Genomic DNA, 25,407 nt, shown 5'->3' on the forward strand with positions numbered 1-25,407 from the left:
ACTCACTGGCTGCATGAACAGCTCACCACTGCTGAAGGGACAGGAACAATAGTGGGAACTTGGCTGTCTCCCAGCATCAGCAACACGGACAACAGCTTGGGAAAGCAGGAACTGAGTCAAAACAACTTTAGGTCAAAATATTATGAGGGAGGCAGTGAAGTTACCTCTGCTTTGTGTGTGTAAATGAGGTTTAACAATTCTCTTGTTACAGAATGGTTTGGGTTGGAAAGGACCTTAAAGATCATCCCTTCCACTATCCGAGGTTGCCCCAAGCCCTGTCCAACCTGGCCCTGGACTCTTCCAGGGATGGGGCAGCCCCAGCTTTTCTGGGCAATCTGTGCCAGGGCCTCACCACCTCATAAGGAAGAGCTTTTCAGAAATATATTCACAATTCCAGATTTAAAATAAGAGGAGTGAGGACAGGCACAGTCAGCCTCAATTCCAGCTGCTCTGAACCTGGAACAACACAGTCACTACAAAAAAAATGACCAGGTCTAGAAATGATTACATCTTACTCAATGAAAGCCTTAATGCAACAAGCTAACCTAGAATGTGCTATTCCATGCGAGCATTTTATGGTAAATTAAACTTAATGCCACACCTCATTAGAACAAACTGCTGTGCCCTGAGCACGTGTCCCTGGGCTGGGAGCAGGGATGTGGCCGTGGGCCAGCAGCACTGCGTGGTGGAACAGCACTCCCTCGTGTTCCCACTGGGAATGGGGCTCCTCAGCCAGGCTGACCTGTCTGCCTGCTCTCAGCAATGCCACACACACCACAATTCCTCTGCTACAGCAGCAGCTGGGAATTGGGGAAATGCCTTCCAGATTTTCCTGTGCAAGGGCGTCATTTACCCAGAGAGGTAACCCGGGTTATCTGCTCCTGCTGGCACCAGGACAGCTCACACCTGGGTGGGAGGGGGTTTTACCTCTTTGGAAGAAACATCCCCACCACCAAAAGCAAATCCTACAAGGGAAGAGCAGCACAGTCCACTCCAGAAGTGCAGAGAGAAGGAAGGCACAGCACATCTGCACAGAGCCCCTTCCTCCATCAGAGCAGGGATAACCCCCCTGAGAGCAGGGATAGCCCCTTGAGAGCAGGGATAACCCCTTGAGAGCAGGGATAGCCCCCTTGAGAGCAGGGATAGCCCCTTGAGAGCAGGGATAGCCCCCTTCAGAGCAGGGATAGCCCCCTTCAGAGCAGGGATAGCCCCCCTGAGAGCAGGGATAACCCCTTGAGAGCAGGGATAGCCCCTTGAGAGCAGGGATAGCCCCCCTGAGAGCAGGGATAGCCCCCCTGAGAGCAGGGATAGCCCCCCTGAGAGCAGGGATAACCCCTTGAGAGCAGGGATAGCCCCCTTGAGAGCAGGGATAGCCCCCCTGAGAGCAGGGATAGCCCCCCTGAGAGCAGGGATAGCCCCCCTGAGAGCAGGGATAACACCCTTGAGAACAGGGATAACCCCTTGAGAACAGGGATAACCCCTTGAGAGCAGGGATAACCCCCCCTCAGAGCAGGATGAGCATCCTCAGTGGCTCCACACAATGATTTCAGTTTCCTTCCATCACCAACCCACCTCCTCTCACACTGACACGTCAGGACAGTGGTTATTAACCAGCTGCTGCTTCCTTCAGAGTCACCTGACAAAACACATCAAAACTACTCTTTAAAGGCAGCAACCAAATTCTTGTCAAAACAAACTCTAAATCTTATTTCTTCCTTAAAACCCCCAATTTTCTTTTGATTTTGCAATTGTTCAGTTCATGACTATCAATAAAGATCTTTTTAAACCATCACAGTGCTGCAGAGGAACGTTTTACTTAAAACAAGCATTTGCTTTGAGTGCTTTCAGGATTAGCATTTCTTTGCTGTTTGAAAAATGACAAGTGCCAGATTGGGGGGGAAAAAAACCCCAGTCCATCAGGACTAGTACCAGCATGGGCAGGAGATCCACCACCACATCCATTCCAGAAATCCAAAACTGAGCAGTGAACCAGAGAAAGAATTGCTGACAACTAAGAAGAACCACCAAAGCAGTTCAGTAGAGGTTGTGCTCATCAGGAAGCCAAAAAACCCTGGTTCTTGGACAAAGGGCATTGGAACAGGAAAGCCCAGAGCTGTGGCTGCACACCTGGCATGACCAGTCTGACCCTGTGACTGATGAAAGACCACAGAGTTGCACCTACAGGGCAAGCCAGACCTAAAGATGTCCTGGACCAACTGCAGCAGAGCTCCTCACCAGCTGGAAGAGGGGTGAGGATACCCCATGCACAATGGAAAATACTCAAATGTAGACAAGCTGTGGAAAAAAAAAATGTTTCACTGGACAGAAAGACATTTCTCAGAAACCCAGAGGTGTCACCCACCCACAGGACACAGATGTGTGGTGGTCACAGCATTGCACACGGGCTGGGGCAGACCACAGACCCTGCTGTGCTCAGAAAATGCTGTTTGTCACAGCCAGACACATCCTGCCCAGAGATCAGGAGAGCAATCAGCAAGGAATTAGCAAAGAGCTGGCACTGAGTGATGTCCCACAACTCCACCACTGCAGAGTAAAGCAAAGACACAGCACAGGAGAGGGAACCCAACAGTTCCCCCTTTAAAAGCAGATTTTTGTTATAGTATTTTTTAATTAAGAGTTGTAGCTTCTTCAGGTATGTCTGCCTAATGAATAAAGCATCTTAGCTCCCCAAGACAGATTAAATAACACTTGACAACCAACCCCAGCATCTCTGGTTACTCCTGACTGTAAGTAGAGAGAACAGATAAGTATCTCCTCAGTAGCCTCCAGCTGCAACAGCAGCACAGAAAGTGACAGAAGGCACAATTCTGCATGTCCCTTAAATTTCTTTTTTTAACGTCATGAATATCAGAGCTGTCATTCTAATATTTTCTTGCAGTAAATCAGGAAGTGTGCATGAATGAAAGTGAGTAAGGAATGCTCCAGGGCCCCTAAAAGAGAATATACACCCAGAAAAATACAACATTCTGCTCTGTTACAGCCTAGAACTGCACAATACTGGAGCCCACCATCCCAGGCACCTTCTGGACTGATCCAAAGTTTGGGTTGGTTTGGGATTTTTCCCCATGCCTTATGGAAAATCCCATGTCAAAGCAAGAGCAGGGACAGAGCTCTTTCACATTTCTCACACTGACAAACCATGAAAAACATCCATCCCCTGCTCACACTAATGACTAATTTTTTAGTTTGCAATTTAAAGGAGGCTTTTCTCTTAAAAATGCATCTGGTCAAATAAAAATACCCTGAATTAATGTCCAAGCACTTCCATGTTCTATGCTACTACAGCCTCCAGCAGGAAAAGGTTTTCAATAAAATCCCCAGTTCTTCAAGCACAATTTTCCCTCCCAGCTGCCAGAAATTCACTGTGGGCAATCTCACCTCACAGCTGATCAAAGGACATACAGGCAAGGATTGCAAAACTCCAAATGAGAGAAGGAAACTCTTTGCTACAGTTTTAAAACATAGCAGCAAACAGCTAACATGAAAAGGTTTGGTGCTGATCACACGCTGAATTGACACCTGAAAAAATGAAGATCAATGCAAACTACAACAAGCAAATGAAACCTGATCTTTGATGAGTACGGGAGAAATTAAAACATTAATTAGTTCAAAGCAGTACAGTATTTATTCATAAAGGCTTTTCAGCTGAAATTGATGTTTTATAAATGTGAAAGTTTCAGACACAGCAGCCCCTGTGCAAAGCTGGCAGGGCAGCACAGTCAGAGCCTGCTAAAAAGAGCTTTTCGTGACAGACAGCCCTGAAGAGTGTTGGAAGAGGAAGTGCTCACTGAGACATCGAAAGCCATGAAGAGTCAAATTAAAAACAAGAAAGGAACTGTAAAATGACACATTCCTAAAGCTGTTTTCCTGGAATAGCAGTGGCTGTACCAGCAGCAGGGCAGGAGGGTTCTGGGGCAGCAACCCCAGAGCCAGGCAGAGCTTTTACACAAAGAGGGATGAATATTCCTAACACACACTAAACTAAACCACAACTGCCATGGTTCTGCATAAACAAGGAAGAAATGTCAATTCCTGAAAGGGTTTTCCAAGGCACATTCGGGTAGTCGACAGTTTGGAGTATTAGAAATAAAACAGCCTTTCTCACCCAAAACAAATCCTGAGTTTCATGTTAGTACTCAAAAAGGAACTGCTGAGGAAAGCTCCAGCACATAGGAGCACTCCCAGGATTTCTGAAAAGAGTGGAAACAGCCAGCTCTGGGAGCACACTTACCCACAGATACTGCAGGAACTTCAGCAGACGTGGACAGTAATAATACTCCATTTTCCACAGCTCCGAGTTAACGCCAACCCATCCCTGCTGCAGGCAGCTCCCGGGCTCTCCCCGCCTCCAGCACCAGTTAAAAGCAGAGTGGAGCAATTAAAAGCAGCATGAATAATGTAATAATGTTCTGAGTGTGTCTGGCCCCACGTCACCACCACCACCACCACCACCACGAGCTGGGGCTCCTCAGGAGCAGTCGCACACAGCACGTGACTTAACCACTTGTTATTGAGCAGCCCACTGCTCCCAGCTCCGTAATCTGGAGTGGAATTAGTGACAGGACTTTGGGTTTTGCAGCAAAGGCCCTGCAGGAGGAAAGGGAAGCTCTAAAACCCCTCAGTTATGAAACGCTCTGAACGGCGGCAGGGTCGCACGCTGACCTTGTTTTGGGTGATGTACAGGAAAAGACAAAAACCCACACAAGTAACAAGAGGAGCTGCTGTTTTTATGTTCTTTCAATATAAAAATGTATTTTGTGAAGGAGAAGAAATAGACACAACCAAGTAACTTTTTATACAGCCCTGGAATGTTCCCAGGGAACGAAAACTGCCAAAAAAGGAAGAAAGCCCAGGCAGAGCTTTACCCACCCCCGGGTCGTCCTCCTCGGGCTGGGTCTAAAATAGAGAGTGGTGGAGTTGTTGGACATCAGCAGTGGGTGGTTTGTGAAGAGCAAAAATGGGAATTGTAACACTGTTTCATTTTTACTTACATCCTTTTTTGATAGGAAAAGGAAAGATAAGTGACAGGAGCCTATCCAAGAAGGGCAGCCTGTCCCCTCCCAGCACTGCTCCAGCTCTCACCCTTCCCAGGGAGGGACAAGGTTGAGAGGACACAAAACAGCCTCCAAGATTCTCATTGAAACTTTGATACTTCAAGAAAACTACCTCTCACTTTTCTAATCATCACCTATGAATTCCTGTACAGTTCAACCAAAGTATTTTGATTTTCTTCCAGGCTGCGTCAGTTTTTGGGGTAGCAGAACAACTCAAGATGGGGTTCAGAAGGAACAAAGCTCCAGTATCAGAGGCTTTATACAATGCAGAAAAAGAGAAGGTGTGGTTTTCAGTGGGCAGGAGACAGACCTGTCATGGGCAGAACTGAAAACAACTGGTGAACTATGACAAGCCAAACCATAAATTCATCTGCACATGTTTATAAAATATTTATCTTCTCTCCCTTGCACTTCATTTCCAAGATATTTTAGGAGTCAGCTCATGATTTTTTTCAACAAATCCTTCTCCACCCACACATCTCAGTCTCATATAAATGCATCTTTCTATGGAGACCATTAGAGAGATTTTCCTCCCTAAATGACAAAAAAAACCCAGACTTTAATATAAAATAAATAAATAATATGTTGAGAGACTTCAAAATAACTCCTACACCAGTTCTAGTAGCAGTGCTCTGTTCTAACTCCCCAAAGCAGCACTAAAGCTGCTCCATTTCCATCTGAAGGTACAATTCCTCCAGCCCCACAGCACGAATGCAGTTCCTTTATTTGGAGGATGAGTCCCAGCACACATTCCTCAGGTTTTCATTCCCAACACTGTTATCAGCCTGGATGACTCAATCAGGAATCCGGGCTTGTGACTGAACGTCAGCTCTGATGGCATCACACAATTTATGGAAGCACCTCCTGAGCTCTGTGGCTGCCCCTGGATGGGCAGGTGGGGCTCTGAGAGGGAACAGCCCCACATCCAACCACAGGTACCAGCCCAGAGAGGGTCTGATTGCTCAGTGCTCACATCTGTCCCTTCACCTGCATTCCAGGTCCAAAGGAAAAGATCCCTACAAGGCCCAGGCTCTGAGATTTGCAGCTGAACCAGTGAGAGAAATCCCTCACTGTCCAAAGCACAAAACTTAATTTTTATATCTACTCTGTCCTGCAGCAGGGCTAAAAGAGAGGGAAATACCAGCCATAGTAAAACCACAGATGACAACAGTCTAGCAGTTGCTAAAGATGCATCTATAAAGATGCTAAAATCTTTATAAAAGCCTTCCTTTGTTTTTTAATCAATACAAACTTAAAATAGCTGAACAGTGTGATCTAGATGAGTGTTAAAGCTCCAAAGTACCATCCTTTGCAATTTCAAACACCAATCCCATATTACCACTTCAGTATTTTGCAACGGTTGATTTCAAAGTCATCCTATGTAATGTTCTAAAAGCCTAATTACAAGCAGATTCTCTGGAATATAATCACAAATAAATTACTTCTCCAGAGGTAAATTATACTACTGAACCTTGCTTCCATTTGGAATTGTCTATATCCATAAGAACCTACCTCATCAGCTGTCCTGGAAAATGCCATTCAAGCAGTTGTTTACTATCACAGACAGATGTGGAATAGTGCAACAAATTGATTCTTGCAAACTCATTTGGCAAATATAAAAGGCTATCAATATCAGTTCTTCACTGCTTTAGTGGTGAATGTGAACCAAAAAGAATTGTTTCTTCTACAACAAGACTTGTCACTTTGAGCACTCAATCTCACCAAAACAATACCAATATACCCTCACTGACCAGCAATGTGGACTGGAGAATGTATTTTGTCACTAAGCCACAAGGAAAAATAAGAAACGTCCCAACCACACAGACCAGAAACTGCTCAAAGCAAACAGCAGCAGGATGCCACATTTCCATCTAATCTCCCTTTCAAGGGAAATACAGACTGCATTAGGGTTTCTGGGAAATAGGGGATTTAACGGTGGCTCCCGTGGCTCTTTCCTGACCCCTCGTGTCTGCCCAGCTCACACAGCTCGGATGTGTCTCCAGCAGAGGGGAGTGTTGGAACGTGCTGACAGAACTGGCAACTGCGGCTCGGCACCCAAAATCTCTGTGTTCTCCAAGGAAAACAAAGCCATAACCTTGGTGCAGAAGAAACGGTTTGGTTTTACATAATCCTCTGCAGTACCTCTGTGGGGCTTTGGAAAAGATCAGTGTTGTGTTTTCCACCTTCCAAATGCAGTCAAAGCCCTTTCCATGCACTCACTCACACTTTACACCCAGGAGGAGCAGGCTGCCCTTTGGCACCCCAGCACAACAATCACAGCCCAAGGAGCCTTTCCAAAGCAACACAAAGGAGCAAAGCACTTGGATCCTCCTGAATTCCACACAGGTCAGCTTTCTCTTTTCATGGAGCTGAGTCTCCCTTTCCAACCTTCCCTTCCTGTCTCAGGCTACACTTGGTGAAGCTGAAGGATTATCCTGAGTAACCTCCCAAACATCAATGAAGTTGGAGAACAACAGCTGTATTTATCTGAGTACAGTTCAGTTATCCCAGCACTACTTCTGTCCCACCTTTCCTACCTGGCCAACACCACCTTTATATATCTGCACTATAAGCTGATAGCACATAACTTTTAGGGGTTGGATAAATGCCCATTCTGTCAATAACCCAAATTCCCCAAGATGAACCATGCTAAGAATGAGAAAGAAAAAGGGACATCAGCCCTTGGATACCTTCCATGAAGCTTAAAGACCAGAACTGAAGAACAAGCTGAGCCCACTTTCAAAACTCCAATTAGGAAATTTATTTATAAAATCCTTATAGGTTTAGGTGGTCTCTTTTTCTTTGCGAGAAGGAAAGAAACCACTGAGTTTCTTTTCTTTTTTATATCTTTGTGTGTTCTCTGCTAAAGAGCTGCAAAGAGCAGAGTGAGCCATGGCAGAACAGGGCAGAGCAGCACCTCACTGCAGAGTGTGCTGGCAGAGACAGGACAGGGGAGGTGTGACCTTGGGACCACATCCTTCAGTCTCCACTTTCCAAATCCTTTACTTCCCTCAGGAAACGTTGATATTTCATTTATTGCCCATCTTTTGGAACATCCAGACCTTTGTTCTGTATTTCAGAACAACAGCTGGATGTAGGATGCTCTGAGGGCTAAAGTCAGGATATTCTTCTGAGACTGAGGAGAACAGCACCCAACAACATCAAGCAGGAATTCACCTCAACAATTTGTGTGTTAGAGAAAAATCAAACCACCCAAAATGTCAGCTGTGATCTTTGCCAGAAACACTTCTCTGTGTGCTGCAGACAGAAAGACAATTTAACCCATCATTTCTCAGAGACACACTTCTATTTGTCTGCACAAGCCGAGAAAACAACAAAAACCGTAATGCTCTAGAGCCATCTTGAGTTCAGGATGGAAATTCCTCACTCAGAAAGCAAAGTGAACAAGCTGCAAGGCTGAGGCTTGGTGTTGGAAGCTTTGGCAGGGAGCACTGGGGTGGGATCCCAGGGAGGGGAGCCTCACCAATTCAACCCTCAGCAAATGCTCCTCTGCTTGGCAGACTCATCCTTCTAGCACAGCCCTTTGCAAAAAGGAAAGCAGAGCTGCAGCTCCCTGATCCCACCCCAAATCATCCTCCAGGGTCACATACCAAACCAAAATCTGATCTCCTCTCCTTGTAGAAACTGTGGTGGCTCCTCTGTGCAGACACCGAGGAAAAGTCTGTTCCCTCTGTTTTGTCTGAGCTCTGCTTGCTCCACTCTTTCCTGGGAGCCTGTAAAATACAGTTATGAATGTGATTAAGTATACGTGCATATGCACATACATATATACATATTTTATATATATATAAAAAATGCCTTTTGGGGAAAAAAAACCAAAACCAGAGGAAACTCAAAGCTGAAAACACAAAATGGAAAAACATTACAGCCATGAACATCTTACACTTTAATCATAAAATTATAGGACCATTAAGGTCTTTTCCAACTAAATCCAACCTCTAGACTTCATTCACATGTCACTGTATGAAGGGAGTCTCTTGCCTTTCACCTCAGGCAGGAAAGCAGTGGAGTTTCACAGACAAATGGAGACCATTCACCCAGAAAAAATAAAAATAAAATTTGCTTCTTTCAGATAAAGACAAAAAACAAAGATAAGTCCAAAAAGATCACTGCTGACAACTCGTAAAATAAACCCAAATTACTTCTTTTCAAGTAAATATAAAATTGCAGAGTTAACAATTTGACCTCCCAGGTTCACAGCATTACAAAAATAATAAGCACACTTTTTAAAGCTTTTTCAAGCTCTCCACAAAAACACCAATAAGTATTTCTAGACTTGAAGCAATGAGGTCATCTAGTGCAATTGCCATTGCTCAAGAAAAGAGAACCCAAAAAGAAATGAACTCCAGTGAAAAGTCTGGATCTGCTGCCTTGCTGCAGAGTGCTGAGAAGTGCTGCAAGGACACAACAAAACCCTTAATAAAGAAAACTTCAGTTACAGCTACATGACACACTTGGCTACCATTTGAAAATACCTTTTTATCCTCATGGAAGAATGGCTCTGACTGAGCTGCCACCTTGTGTTTCCACGAGTTATCCACATTTTCCAAGGGGAAGCTTGGCCTGGATCGATGCAGGTCCTTCCTTGCCCTCAGATCCTGCATGAGGGGCAGGCTGTCCCTCCCTTGGCGGCATTTCTCCGAGTAGGATCGTCTGAGATCCGCGGGGACAGTCCCAAACCCAGACATGTACCCCTTCCAGTCAGCCCTACTTTTGAAAGAGTCACCCTCGCACATTTTACTTGAGCTGTCTCTGCTTCTCAGTGTAGAGCTCCTCACGATGTTTTTGCTCCAATCGCCCTCTGGAGACACCTCCATGAATTGTTCTTTTGTCACCAACTTCTTCTGCAAGAGCCCATCATCAGCCTTTAGGGACAGCTTGGAGGCCAGATTGACTTCCAGCCTCTGCTCTGTACTCACTGCATTTATGGGCTGTACCTTTTCAATTACAAATTTTGCACCCTGGTTTCTGGAGGTCAAGTTCACCTCCTCGTCCTCATCAACAATGAATGTTTTCTTCCTAGCAAATTCCACAGGTGAATTTACAAACTTCTCTGGGAAAATGCTGCTGGGGTTTCCCCAGTAAGGAGGGCTGACCTTTCTGTCTTTGGACTTCTGCTTATCAAATTCAGGGCTCCGTAGCTCCAGTTTCTCTTTGCTCTTCTCATTTAGGATTAGTTTTTCTGGCCTATGCTGCTCTTCTGCACGTTCACCTGGTTTGTTATTAACTGAATAGTGGTCTGATCCACTCTTCCACTCATTCCAGCTGTAGGTAAGAGTCATCCTCTCCGACACATTTCTTTTGTTCTTTGATCTCTCCCAACTCAGTGAGCCGAGATCTTCAGAAAGCTTCTCCTGAACTTTACTGGCCTTTGCTGATTCTTCTTTATATTCTGCCATAAGCGCGTCAATATCGAGAATTTGGGATCTGTACCCATCCTCAGCCTTCCTCCCAGGCAGATCAGAATTATTGTCACTCCTTTTCTGGTGGCCCAGCTCACTGTCCTTACACACCTGTGCAGAACGTGGTGGGGATCGGGGCTCGTGGTAAGAGGAGATTTTCCTTCTGCCACTCTTGAGATCAGCCTGTTGATCCTGTTTTAACAGCAAAGCATCAACATCTATAATTTTCTCTTTAGAATGATCCAGACCTTTTTCGTGATGCTGTTGGTTATCTTTCCTAGACACATGAAAATTACCAAATGCAACATTTTTGGAGAAAACGGCATCTTTTTCATCTTCTTTGACCCAATCCTTGCTAATACGTGCTTCCCAGGAGTCTTCTCTACAAGTTGAACTTGTCACATTTTTATTTGGTTGCTGCAATAAAGGTTTGGACCTTCCAGGAAAAACAGGGTCCAGATTAATTGTTGCTGTGTCACTTGAACTAGAAACCGTATTAATTTCACTTGCACTGGGAGCACCAACAAAGCTTTTCTCTTTTTTGATACCAGGAATCTGATAAGTCACTGCAAAATAAGTTGCCTTTGGCTCAAAGACAGAACTCTGATGTTTTGTGTAATCATCAGGACTGCCAAGAACAGCTTGGTTAGCCTCACTCCCCTCCACCCCATCTTTGATATTTTTGCTTCTCTTTTTAAGTAAATTTTCATTCAATTGCAATGAATCTGTCCGGCTCAGCTTCTTGATATTTTCAGGATTGAGCCACACAACTTCTTCCACCTTGAGCGACTCCTGAGGCAAGGTCCTCCTCCTCCACCTTTCAGAAATCTTCAAGTCAGAAACGCTACTTCTGCTTCTCCTGACTTTCTCTTCTGGATCTGCTCCTTGGAGTTTCTCGTTGTTTTCAGGAGCTGTACAAGCCAAGTTGAAGTCTTGCTCTTTGCAGTTGAAGTCCAGACTTTTCCTCAACCCAAAGGGCCCAGATTCCTCTTTAGTAACATTCAGTCCTTTTGCATCAGGGGGGTGGCTACTGGAAGATTTAAAATAATGCTCACTTGCAAGCACTGAAGTCTGAGCCCTGTGTTTATTGACACTTGTGGAAGTCACTTCACGGTCCAAGTTGGTTCGGAATTCATGGATGTCTGTCCCACCTGCCCTGAAACTCCTTTTCTCAGAAGAGCATTTCACAACATTAATCCTCTCTGATTTCTCTACAGAAGACACTTCACTCTTATCACCTTTAATTTCAGCATGTAGCTTGCTGACTTTCTCACTCATTCCCAAACCTTTACTTTTGTTTGTGGAATAAGGTATCTTCTCAGTTATGAATAGTGGCTCAGGATCAGTTTTATCAGAGTCTCTTTTCTGTTCAGGTGAAGTGCATTCACTGGAGAGAAAACCAGCAGGTTCTCTCAACACAGCCTTGCTTGTGAGAACTTTTGCCTCTCTGGCTTCTGAAGTAACATTATCTTCTTTCAAGTAAAGAGTGTGACTACTTGTCTTAACAGACTGCCCTGTAGGTACAACGTCCTCATCAGTTTTATTCTCTTTCACAGATGATTTTCTAGTTCTGAGTGTCATGGCCTTTTTCTCAGGAGCCATTGTGATGGCTTCACTAAGAGCCCTTTCACCACAAGTCTGAAAGATTTCATACCTGGGCTCTATTCTTTGGTAAATTTGAGAATCTTCTGCATTTTTGGGAGAGGGTTTATCACTCTTCTCAACCAAAGATTTTTCTAAGACAATACTCGGACTCATTTTCTTGTCTTCACTTGAGGAAGCTGGTTTTGGACTTTTCTCTACATGTGCAGGATGTTTTGATGGATCAGGCTGCTTGTGATGCTCCTTTGCAGTGGTGCTTTCCTCCCCTTCTTCCATCCACGAGCGTCTGCTGTGCCCTGAAAGCCCCAGGTCCTGCTTTGCCTCAGGCTCCTGGTTCCTTTTTGGGGCAGGATCAGCCCCAGAATGCTCAGCCACAACGCTGTGCTTCTGCACATTGTGCTCAAACAAGGTGGCCCTGACAGTTTTAATGAAGGGCTTTTCCAGAAGAGCTGGGTTTAATTTCTTTTCAAAGCTGCTTGTGAATGAGACAGAACTCTCAGTCTGCTGTGAGAAATGCTGACCATCTCCAGGGAAGCTCCCTTTCCTCTCCAGCTGATCAGGTTTATTGGTTATCTTTAAAACCTGACGGGATTTCCAAGGCTTCCCAGGAGCAAACGCCTCGGTAAAATCTGTGCCATGGGTGAGCTTCAGCTCCTTGCTCTGGAACAACAAAATCCAACAGTTATCTTCAGTTTATTAAAAAAAAAAAAGTGTAATAACATTTATTTTAACTTACTTGCACCTACTTTGTGCAACAGAGCCTGTACAAGTCAAACACATCCACATTCTCTGAACATAAACTCCACTGAGACCAAGGTAACCTAAGGGAATGTGTAGCTCCAGCTCCTGAATCTTGATTTTTACAGAATTATCTCACTAATAACCAGCAAGATGGTCAAACTGCAAGGAACACGAAGATCTGAGTAAATATCACAGCTGGAGATGCTCAGCTATGAGAAATGTTAAGATGAGCCGAAGTAAAAAAGGAAAGATGGAAATTAATATTTATTACCAATCCTTCACTATTATCTACTCACAGGAAATACAAACAACATCCTAAAGGATGGTATTTTTAATAGCACTTGCTGAAAAAGCACAGCATGAAAATAATAAAGGGAACCAGAACACTAGAGATCTTACAGGAGATCTCAATCTTTTATTCAAGTCCTAAAATTTAAAATTTAAATTCCCTCAAGAGTTGACTTAAGATTGTCTTAAAAAAAACCCTAAAGAACATCAGAAAATTAACATTAAATGTATTTATAAATGAAGATTTTAAAGTCTGAACTATATTCTTCAGGGAATTTCTTTAATCCTACTTTATTGTCAAATTCTGAAAACAGCACTTCCATTAATGAAAGATTTTCCTTTTAAAACAAATTGCTCTCCTTGAAAATAACACTGAACTACAGAAACTTTGCACCTGTAGCTTTTCCTTACCACATATTCCTATCTCGGACAGGAAAAAAGCCATAAGAACTCATTACAAATACCCTTAAACTACATTAAATCTCCTCTACCAAGAACTGTCACCAGAGAAATTCTGTTTTGCAACACTGAAGTGTTGCTTAGAAACAGAGAGAGCCTAAAGCTTCCACAGCAAATCCCCATTTTCCCTGGAACACTTTGTTGTCTGAACTGCTCAGGTAAATGTTGCTGAGGAGCCTGACCAAGGTCCAGGCTGGGATTTATCAGGAGCTGGAAAATGGATGCAGGAAAGCACAATCTTAATGTTCTGCTTGGAGAAAATAAACAATAATCACTGTAGCACAAACCCACCACAGCCACAGGCAGTTCACTGGGGTTTCATGGATCAGAAATCCCTTAAAAACAGAGCACAAAATATTCTTCCCTCTCTACCACTCTTACACTGAGCAGTGTGCACACAGAGCTGCACAAACTCAGCTGACACAACACCCCTGAACTTTTCTCTGCACATCCTAAAGACAAACTCACACCAACAAATCCACTTGGGTTGTGTCAGCCCTAATAATCCCCATACCCATTAAAAAGTCACTGGTTGATAAAGCCACACACAACAGGACCTTGCAGAGCCAGCTGCTGCCAGTTCCTTACTTTTGGATTTTCCTGCAGGTCGTGGATCGAGTCAGCTCCAGTCTCCCCAGGTTTCTCAGGCTTTGTTTCACCCCCTGATGTTGGACTTGAAAACCTAAAACAAAGGATTGGTGCTGGTCAATGAGCAGGGTGGTTTCTTACCAAAGCAGGCTGGTAGAAATTATCCATCAAATTACATTTCCTAAAGAAGAAATATCACTATTTCATAAGAAATTATTGTATTTGGTGGTTAAATTGTATCTAGACCACAAGAATTCCCAAAATATTAATATATTAACGATTACTATTAATACAACAATATTAATTATTGTTAATATAAATAATACTGTTAATAATGCATCTTTGATAACAGAGGATTTACAATAGAGGATAATCAATTGATAACAGAGGATTTAGATATGCATAACAAGCTAGAATATCTCTCATTGACTGTTACAGTGACATGCAAAGGTCACAGTATTGACAGCTTCATTTTTTTTTCAGCTGCTGTCAGAATATATTTAATTTTCTCTTTTTCGGATTAAAAAAGGCAGGAAAGGAGCTTAAGAATAATACTTAAAAAATCACATTACGTGGAAGCAAAATGATCAAGCTTTTTTTACTGGACTGAGAGAGCAAGTTTTACTGAACAACAAGAAGCCAAGAGGATTAAAGAGAATTTCTCTGTAACCTACATCTTGGTTAAGTCTGCAGAGAGCGGCCGTGACTGCAGCGAGCGGCGCAGATTTCCTCCCTTAACCTCAGGATTTTCTGTTGTCAGCTCCTTGATCCTCTGCTGGATGGTCACACACCTGTTTTCCTTCTCTGGGAGAAACTCTGGATCCACTGTGGCACTGGGATTTTCTGATGTAAACAAACTAATGTGTTTTTTAACACTACCTCTTAAGATATTATTCTCTTTTTCTGAGGAAGCTGCAGGACTTTCACAACCCAGGAACGTGTATGTTTCCTTCTGATCTGGTCTTTTCCCCCCTTTATTAGTTCTGTTTTCACTGGTTGTTTCAGGGCTTCTTTCAGGACCATGCAAGTTAATTATTATTTCTGGTTTTGTCTCAATTTGTTCACTTTTCGATTTAAGTTTAGTTTCCCATGTGTATTTCCCATTATTCAGGATGCCAATGTCCTGACTACTGCATTTCAGATTTGTTTTAGAACTGCTTTTATTCAATTCAGTTTCTTCGTGTTTTGGCCCCGTTTCAGACTGATCCTGACTACCCACATCAGTAAAAGCAATTATGGATACATTCTCCTTGCTTTCATGGGATGAACCAGCCTTTTTGCAAGAAGAAACACCTTTATGTTCAAACTTAGCCGTCAGGTCCATGGACAAAGGCCTTGGTTTTCTAACCCCAGATTTCTCTGTAGGAGATTTTTCCTCAGAAGTTTCCACAGCGTGATGCTTTTGATCTCTTAATGATTCCAGAAAAATAGCAGACACTGGTCTATGCTTTGCCCTTTGCTGGACATCCACAGAGAAATCAACTTTATTGTTGAGCTTATTTACATCATCATTGTTCTTCTCCCCTGGATGAACCTCACGAGCATCTTTCTTTTCACTGGTTTTCAGGGAGTTCCAGGATTCTGGTCTGAGACTGGAGGAAAATGACATGTGCCTATGGAGAGCTCCATCAGGATTCCTGGGTGGCTCTGCTGGCTTCACAGAGCCCTGCAGGTCCTTGCTTTGCAGAGCAGTGAATCCCCTGCGTTCCTGAGCCCTTTTCTCCTGGACCTTGGTCTGCTCAGGGCCCCCTGGCTCAAACAGAATGACTGTGTTGGCACTGGGGCCTGTGTAAAATGTCACATTTGTCACCATGTCACTGCCAGCCTGATTTTCAGTGTCAATGGCTTTCTGGTCCACTAAGGGAGGGACATTCCCACTCAACACCTTCACAGAGGACGTTTCCTCAGTGGCCTTTCTCACCATGCTGCTGGATCTGAACGCTGGGACGGGCGCTTTGACGTTTGCAAAAGTATCCGAGGATTTCTCTTTGCAAAAAGGCTTTGGGAAAAGTCTGGGCCTTGATCCCAGCGAGGGCATGGTTGCAGATCTCAAGGAATTCCCAAATTTCTTGTTCTCTTCCAGAGTCAGGGATGCTGAGGCCTCCTTTGCCTTGTTGCTGGCATCTGAAAGCACACTGACATACACACGCTGTGCCTTCTCCTCAGCCCTGAGCTCAGCTAGGTCAGGGACTGCCGTCAAAGACGCCAAAGTAGAATTTATTTCTACTCTTGTTGCCATAGTTGGAATTACACATTCAACAGAAGTGAAAAACTCCAGCAAGGAAAGAGAATCTGCAAAAAAAAAAAAAAAAAAAAAGGAGAAAAATGCAAGTATTGATGTAGAGTCAGCATGAACATCAAATAACATCATTCTCACATAAATTCACAAGGAAGCAAACTCAGATTAAGGTGCCTTTCAGATATGCTGATCACAGAGTTTATCACACTGAAAGACATAGTGTTCCTTCTCTAAAAAAGCAAGAAACACCATTATTTACTGACTTGGCCCAACAACCAAATACAATGGAAATAAACATATCCTACAAATTTCCACGCTCCCACTTACCATAATTTCCTGCTGCAACCAATCCATAGGGCCTGAATTCTTTCTCATAGTGACAACAAGAACTTGGTCACCAAGGGCACATTAAGGACAGGGAATGTGATCACTCCAGAGACACTGCCCAGACCTCACCTGCAAATAAACAAAATAATCCAATTCAGGTGTGGCACATACCCAGACAATGCCAGGTGGGACAAAAATCCAGAGCATTCTAAGCAGAAAAAGCTGGCTCCCAAGAAAAAGTGACCTCATGCAACTGTAAAAAGCAGAAGAATGTTTATTTTTCAAACAGCCATTAAAAAATCAACGCGAAATTACCAATTAAAGGTATAACTGAAAGGTGAAGGGGGAATAACTGAGCACAACAGACACACCAAATCTGAGCTGTTAAAACCACATTCAGGTAAGACTGTTTGCCTATTCAACTGCTGTCAATCACTGGTTAAACACAGAGCTTTGCATTACTGTAATCTCAATTACTGTAATTTACTTTCTATTGTAAAGCTCTTTTCTGGGGCAGCAGTCTGTGAAGTGCTACCTGAGCAGCTGACCTGCAAACGGCTGATTTTCCATCAAAATGGAACTTTTACCATGACAAAGCAGTTTTGTACCTCCCTAGCAAAGGCAGGAGAAGAGCTTTGGCTTTAATTATATTCTTACTGCAGAGAAGTGGGAAAACCAGCAGTAATTAGAATTTCAGCTACAAGAAGTAACCTGAATCCTTCCTAACAGAAGTATATTTAAACTCGTAGCAGATGCAGGCAGCTATGTAAGGTTAGATTATTTTTTTTCCTTCAAAAGCTGTCATACTCTTCATTTTTAGAAAACTCACACTGTACTTCATAACCAGGGGCCCAAATGTGTGTTGCCACCCTCTTGTCTCTTCTGGGCAGCCTTTGAAGGGGCAGTTTTGGACTCCTCTCACTGGAGCCTATATTTGTGTGAATTTACCATGAAAATAAACTTATTTGTAGATTCTGTGGAATACAGAGCTTCATGCTTGTGGTTATTAAAAAAAAACCCAACGAGGATTTTCAGGATCTTGCTTTCCTGAGCCTGCAGTCTGTAGAAGTGGTTATTTCACCTTCAGCTTCCCTTGACCAGACTTAGCCCACACTGGCACTGAAGTTGCAGGGATTTATTTCTGTCCCTGCTTGTGCTCCCTCTCTCAGGCAGGAGAATGAACTCCACTCACCTTGTCCGTTCCCTTTCATCTTCCAATCCACTTGGAGTTCTGTCTCAACCACTTAGCCCTGATGCCATCCCCCTCCTCCCCAGTCCACGACCTCGTCCTTCCAAAATAGCCACTAACCCAATCAGCTTATCCACATCAAGCTGCCCCTTCCACCATCTCACAGATCTCCATGAAATCTTCCTCCCTCTCTCCCACTCCTTGCTCTAAGAAACGCCACCAAAATCCGATTGAAACGCTCTCACATTCCAAGGATGCAAAGGTTTGGGAGGTGCTGTAAAAGGAAACTTGCTGGAATGAGGCTGAAGCTCACAGGCAACATTGCAAAGGGAAAAATTCAGCTGTGAAAATAGCATCGGTCTTGCAGTAGCTGAGAATAAATTCTCTCCTATCATTCTGTAGTCCCTGTTTCTCTGGAAAAGAAGAAGGGGGCACAGAGCTTCTTAAATGGACTAAAACTTGATCCTCAATGGAACGCAGGGCAGTGAATTTACAATGTGGGACCTAATCCCTGGTAACAGAGTACAACTTGCTTCTCCAGCAAATATTCCTAACACAAAATTCACCCCTTCCTCAGTTTCTTTACACTCCAGCTTTAAAGGTCTCCATTTTCCCCTATATCATCTACCCAAGTCAGTTTTCATGTTTTAAATTCAGATACCCTATAACACATACATGGCCCCAAACAGAAAAGCGTTGGAAAAATAACAAAAATTTAGTGGAAAAAATAATCACTCAATTTTGAAAATGATAAAGCTCCTTGATACAATTACACTTGATAAAGAGGAATCATGCCATCAATGCCAAGTGTAACATACACTAGACACTGTGTCTCAGTTTTGAAACATATCTTGTTTTAGATAAACCTGCTTCTTTCATAATAAAATACCTCTAGTCCAGTTGGCAACGTACAAAATTTGGGGCAATTTATAAAGATCAACTGTAAATTGTACTGCAGGAGGATTTCAGATGCTATTAATATTTAGTAATTCTACTGTAATCGTACTACTACAGTTGTAAATCCCTCACCATCAGCTACATCATGTCATTGCCTCCCTGACCTCAGCCAAGCTGCCCATGATGCCCCTTCATGTCCCCATCCTGTGTGGCAGAGCCTCAAAGCCACCTTGTCTCCATTTTTGGGCACCTTGTCCCCATTTTTGGGCACATTATCCCCATTTCTGGGCACTGCTTCTCTCCATGCCTCCCAAGCAGTGCCCACGCTCCCCTTGGCTGTGGCAGGCACATTCTGCACACAAATGAAATTATAAATGGCACTGAAGTGTCTCTTGAAATCCTCCTGCTTTTATCAGAAAGGCTGGCATGTGAAGGCCTGGCTCTTCCCTGCTGCTCCTCTTCCTCAGCTTCCAAACACCTGTGACTGAGATTTTTTATTTTTCCTGGGCCAAGCTGAGCCACCACAGGGTGGCACAGAGATGCAAAATGCAAACACCGCTCCAGGCCCCCTCAAATCTTAATGCCTCATGTATTGCCTGCATTTTTAATTAAAAATCATGACAAAAAATCATCAACAATTTCTCTGTAAGAAATCAAAACTGGATTATTCACTTCACAGGGTTATTTTTGCAGAAGATCGTTGGGGAAGGGCTTCACCCCAAACACGCCCTCGGTTTGGCACTTGCCCACCCACCACACACACACACAACTATTATTTACATCACTGCTAATTCCTTTAAGCCTATTAAGGCAACAGCAACAGCCTGCAGATAATTTTTCCACCATGAATCACGTGACTGTTGCCAACTTCCTCGCTCAGAAACAAGAATGTTTTAAATGACACAAAGCAAAATTATCTATAATCTGGCCCTGAACCTCGCAGCAGATAAACAAGTCCATCTGTCTTCTCTAAGGGTGGAAAGCATAAAAATTCCACTAAGAAAATGTCTCTGCTATTAAAAAACCCAAACAAACAAAAAACAAAACCAAATATGTTTATGACATGGAGATCAAGCAGAAAGCCTGGCTCCAGCAGCAAATACCCACTAAAAATACTCCATAGAAAATTACCTAATAAACATGAAGTTTTTCTTCTTTATATACAACTTTATCAGCAAATCTGCTTCCAGTATAAAAAATTTACTCCCTTATTGTGTAGATACACAAAGAATTTTGTATAATGACATATATTAGCAGCTCCTGAAGACATGGCTTTGTCCATGACTGGGAGGTTGGGACTGGATGATCTCTAAAGACTCTTCCACCCCAAACCAGTCTGGGATTCCATGATTCTGTGCATTCCCCACGCCACAGGAGCTACTGGAAGCAATGACCATAAACCAAGGTTTATTTCATCCCTCCTACAAAAGGTTGCCCCACTGTCTAAAATGATTCAGTCTTTACAAACATTTTTCTTCTCTCCTTTCTCCTTCCTGTCCTCACTGACCGAACCCTGGGGTCAGTCTGCAGCAATCCCTGTCTGTTCTCCCCAGAAATCCTCCTTCTGCTGCTTCCTGCCCTTGGAGAGGTGCTGATTGGATTAAATAAGAATTAACAGAGGAGATCCCATCACTTACTGTGCACGTACGAGTGTGAGTGATGACAAGAATATAACTTACTACAGTGCAACAAAAATAACACAAAAAACCTTATTCTGAAACTTTCATAACCAAGTAGATCATGAAACTAATTCAGTAAAAAGCAGGCTTTTTCTATTTTTGGGTTTAAGCCTGATTCAGGTTATTATTCACTGTAGTGGGATCCATCCCTAGTATTTAAGAGGACATTCAGGGTCTCTTAAAGGGAGAGATTATCAAAAATACTTTCATAATGGCTCTAGTTTTTAATTTGCCTGGCTAAGTTTATTCACAAATTAAAAACAGCTAATAAAATGCATTTAAATTATATTTTTCCCAGATTCACAGTAACTCAGTTCTGCTTCTCAATAATGAAAACTAGAAGGCTGAGAATTAAAACTACATATTCCAAATCTCACAAGCCAGATAGATCTGCAAAGCCCCACAGACCACTGATATTAGAATTCCAAAGTATTGCAAAATTCAAAATATCCTTCCTCCATTTCCCATGTCCAAGTCTCTTGGAAATCTCTAGTTCTTCTCTTTTACAAAAAGAACTAAGCGCTGCTCTTTTGGACATTCCAGTCCAGTCCCAACCCAAGGATGAAAGACTCCACTCTGACATTTCCTCCCACTGCAGAAAAGATTAGCATTTTGTTAAATAAAGTGTCCATCCTATAAATAGCAGCATTTACAAGCACTTGTAAATCTCTAATTGCTCCTGCCAGTACAATTGCATAACGATCATCACCTGCCAGAGCTTCACCCCCATGCAGCTGCACTCAAGAGCTGCAACATTTCCAACCATTCTTTCCATTAAGTGCTGCCACCTCAATCCCACGGTGAGAACTTTACACCTTGCATTTTAATCTCCATGCCGCAAAGATTGGTTAAAATGTTAACAAATTATAGAATAGCAGTTTCAGTAATTCGAGCTGGCCCCATAGAGGCTGTAATAGTTATTTAGTAAAGCAAAAATTCTATGTTAAATACACTGGAATGGCCAGTATGAATTTAAATCACATTCCTGATGTAGCTGGACAATCAGCTGAAACAGGGATTCAGGAAAACACAGTAAGGGTGGAAAGGCCCTGGCACAGGGTGCCCCATCCCTAGAAGTGTCCAAGGCCAGGTTGGACACAGCTTGCAACAACCTGGGCTAATGGAAGCTGTCCCTGACTCTCCCAACATAAATCAGTTTGGGATTCTGTGATTAATTTATGGTAGAGCAGGATTCAACAGCAAAACGCTGCTGTGTGTAACCAGGACAGAATGCATCATGATGGCTGTGGGGCACAGGGAGTCATCCTCCAAATTTCCTTGAATTTATGAGACAGATGTGTCTGGAGAGAATGATGTGGGTAAAAAATTACATGTAATAATCTGTTTCCACAGCTGTCAGTCTGTGCTATTTTCATAAAAATGAGTGTGTCTCACATATAAAACATAACCCACCAGGATTAATGTACAAAAAGGGCAGATTGCTCCAATTCTTTCTAGAAAACAGCTTCAGAATATTACCCTTTAGAAAGGAACCATTTGCTACCATAGATTTAGTATCAAGTACCCATTTTTTGGGTATCCACCTCCAAAAATTTTTGCACTGGGTTTAGGGGCAATGACCACTGCTCTACAAACAACTCAGGCCAACACCTTGGTCAAGATTTTGTCCAAGCCAGGTCTTGGCTGGAGATTTTCCTTTTTGTACACTGTGTTCTACTCAAGAGATCCCTCAAGAGCCCAGGGACTGACAGAACACGTTTGGCATTTCCTCTGACCTGCACAACTGCCTCATCACACCCCAACCTTCCACCATTTCCTTCTCCCCAACCCTCTCATTGACAGTTTCAGAGGAAACTCTCTTCCCTTTCCAGATTCACAGTAGGCTTAATTTGTTTTGAAACTCCCTCAAGTCTCAGGTAGGGAAAAAAAACCCAACCAAATGAAAATTACATTAAATGTTGGTGAATCACCAGTTTTTTGGTACCAGAAGCTGCATATCCTCACTCTCCTGTGTGAATCATCTTTTACTTCCAGCGTTCCACACAAGGGATTCCACCCAGCTCATTACTGGGTGGGTATTTTCAGAAAGTCCAATTCTTTTGCAGTTGAAATAAGGAATAAAAGCAAAATCCTGATTTCTGCCAGCTAAGGATGACATTCTGCAGCAAAACATGAATTATGGGATAAGGCTGAAGTGAGGCTAAAAGTGTGTTTGTGCAGAAGGTGGGTATTCCCAGCAGAATGCTGTTCTGTTTGCTTCTCTCATCAAACCTTTGCTTTTGTGGTCAGCTTCAACTCCTGCTAATGTTCTTTTAGCTTTCATCCTTGCAAATGCTTTTAAACCACAATCAAGACCTGCAAATAACCTCCCCATGCAGTTCAGCAAGAAAAAAAAAGACATTCCAGAAACAACTGCATTGCGTGCCAGATAAAATATTAATAATCAGGTTTGGCTACAAGCAAGAAAAACTGACTGTGGAACTGAAAAAAGATTAATAAGTCAAATTAAGGCTCTTCCAGGAAGATGTTTGGTTGTTTCAGGGAGGATTTTATTTTATCTGCAGCTCCCAAAGGTCAAAGGGGTCATGTCCTGGACACAGTAGAGGGTGGGTACTTGAATTTGCAATTTGGCAAATTTCTCCTCATACCTTTTCAAAATCATCATGGACCTTCCTGCTGGCTAATTGCAACACGGTCTTCTTGTTGAAGGATGCTTAACTTCACTTTTAACTGTATTTTAAATAAATTTTGGCTAGAGTTCATTTTTTCTGCACAGATCCTGAAGGAATGGGTTAAATCCCTGACTCTCCTTTTCATATCTTATGCTACACATCCTGAACATGATGGAATTAATCAAAATCTAATTTATTTATGCGTCCTTTGAGTGTATTTTCTCCATGACCTTGCTTTAAAAAGGTGAAATTTGGCTCATTACGGTTTCAGAAATACATCAGGCAGCTACTGATCCCTCTGACCTCGAGCAGGCAGCGCTTTCCAAAGCCCCAGAACTGAGGCAGGGCTGTGTTTCTCCAGAGGCTCCAGCTCTGGGTGGGAATGCTCTCGTTTGGCAGGCAAACCATGGACACAGCTGAAGGAGTGCAAGGAGATGGATGAACCAGCTGCAGCACAGACAGAAATATGGGATTGAAAAACAACTTTGGCATTCTTCCATTTGATACTCCCCTCCGCAACACCACGCTCCGTACCATGTTCCAGCAGTAAAAGGAGCTTAGAGACCACCCACACCTGGAAATATTTACTGTAACTGTGCATATTTCTCATCCTCTTGGCAACAAGGGAAGGGGAAGGACAACTGTTTGATCTCAGAGTTGACAGGACAAGGATATATCACCACTGGACTTTGTTTAATTCGCTGCCTTCAGAGCCACCAGCTGCTGCAAATGCTTTTAAAATTAGCAATGATATAATTGGGGCAGTTTCCTCCCAAAACAGTACTTGGACACTGACATTGGGACTCCTTGATGAGTAAAAACAGCCCTGCAGCACCTTGCTAAGCCTGGCGGCCAGCATGGGGACACCAAAGCTCATGTGAATTGTGGGAGGTGCAGCACTCCCCTGGGAGACAGGGCTTGGCTAACCTGCTGAGGAATTCAAGTCAAAGGATTGAGTGAAGCAGATCCGTGGGCTTTGGTTTATTGAAAAAATCCACCTACTTGTTACAAAAATAGGCAAGTGCCTCCACAGCACTTTGAAGCCTTCAGAAATAAAGCTGACCCATGGCCCTGTGCTCCCAGGCAGGAATCAGGGGAAGGATCTCTCCACACAAAGCCAGCCTCTGAAGGTCACTGTCACACAGAAATAGCAGGAGGTGAGAAGACATTTCCTGCTTGCCTTCGTGCACAGCAGGTGCTTTTGTGTCAGAAGGACAAAGCCCCTAATCCTCTGATCTGCCTCCTCAAATTCTAATGGATTTCCAGCACTGGAAAAACGCATTTGTGGCCTGGCACAGTAAACCACCTTCAGAAAGTATAACCAGCTCAAGCTGTCCTGTGATTGATGTGGGGTCACCGGGACGAATTTATAAATACTGAGCCCTTCATACATTCATCTGAGTGCTGAAAAATTAATTAAGGTATGGCCATATGGGGAGAAAAAGAAGTGGTTTCAACCAGAAAACTTAAGGTTACTGGCCTTAGAGCATGATCTTGAACACATTGAAATCACTTCAACAGTTTAACCATCTGGAGAAACCTGAACCCATAAAACTGGAGGACAAAGGAAATAGAGTAATGGTCTAGAAGACCAAAATCATTATATTAAAAATTATATATGTGTATACATAGCTATGGTGACTAACGTGTATCCAAGGGGTAAGAATTAACATTCCTCTGCTTCTGCAAAAAGAAGAAAGCAGGTTTACAGTGCATTATTTTTATACCTGTACTTTTCCTGACAGACACATTTGGAAGCTGCACAGTCGCCAGCAAAGACTCATTCACAAAGAGCACGTGGCAGCTACTGATAAAACACCCAGAGCAGAGATGCTGCAATAGATTACACTGCTCCTAAGCTTTCACCTGGACTAAAAGGAATCACATGATCACTGCCTCAGGCTGGAAGGGACCACAGAAGGTCATCTGGTCCCATCTTCCTGCTCAAGCAGGGTCATTTCAGAGCACATGGCTCTGGAATAACTCCACTGAGGGAGACTCCACAGCCTCTCTGGGAGATCTGGGCAAAACTGTCACTGCACGTCCTTGATACGAATATTTATGTGCTGCTTCAGCTCTCACAGCTCTGCCTTCAGATGTCTTCTCTGATGGCTGGTTTGCTGCTTGTGATCTTAAAAAAATCATATGCAAAAAGCTCTGTGTTCAACAGCTTTTGATTTGGCTGCTAATGACACATTTTCTATCAAAACAGAGAGCCAACACTCTGTCACAGCAATTTCTCCACTCAGTCCATCATCATTCCACCT

General features: G+C 43.2%; 1 protein-coding gene across 3 annotated transcripts in view; it reads right to left on the reverse strand.

Moving 5' to 3' along the window:
- KIAA1671 (KIAA1671 ortholog) overlaps positions 1-16,872 on the reverse strand; it is a 46,161-nt gene extending 29,289 nt beyond the window's left edge. For 2 of the 3 annotated variants that reach the window (XM_058816998.1, XM_058816997.1), the window contains exons 1-5: positions 16,743-16,872; positions 14,851-16,468; positions 14,177-14,270; positions 9,572-12,760; positions 8,687-8,809 (exon numbers count right to left, since the gene is read on the reverse strand). In XM_058816998.1, coding sequence (XP_058672981.1) covers positions 8,687-8,809; positions 9,572-12,760; positions 14,177-14,270; positions 14,851-16,415 — 4,971 coding nt within the window. In that variant the 5' untranslated portion in view covers positions 16,416-16,468; positions 16,743-16,872. Of the gene's footprint in view, positions 1-4,252; positions 4,456-8,686; positions 8,810-9,571; positions 12,761-14,176; positions 14,271-14,850; positions 16,469-16,742 lie in introns of those variants that run through there. The other variant, XM_058817001.1, reaches the window with a different exon arrangement.
- Positions 16,873-25,407: the final 8,535 nt, after the last annotated feature.

This window comes from Ammospiza caudacuta, chromosome 18 (assembly GCF_027887145.1).
Source record: "Ammospiza caudacuta isolate bAmmCau1 chromosome 18, bAmmCau1.pri, whole genome shotgun sequence".
NCBI classification, from domain to species: Eukaryota; Metazoa; Chordata; class Aves; order Passeriformes; family Passerellidae; genus Ammospiza; species Ammospiza caudacuta.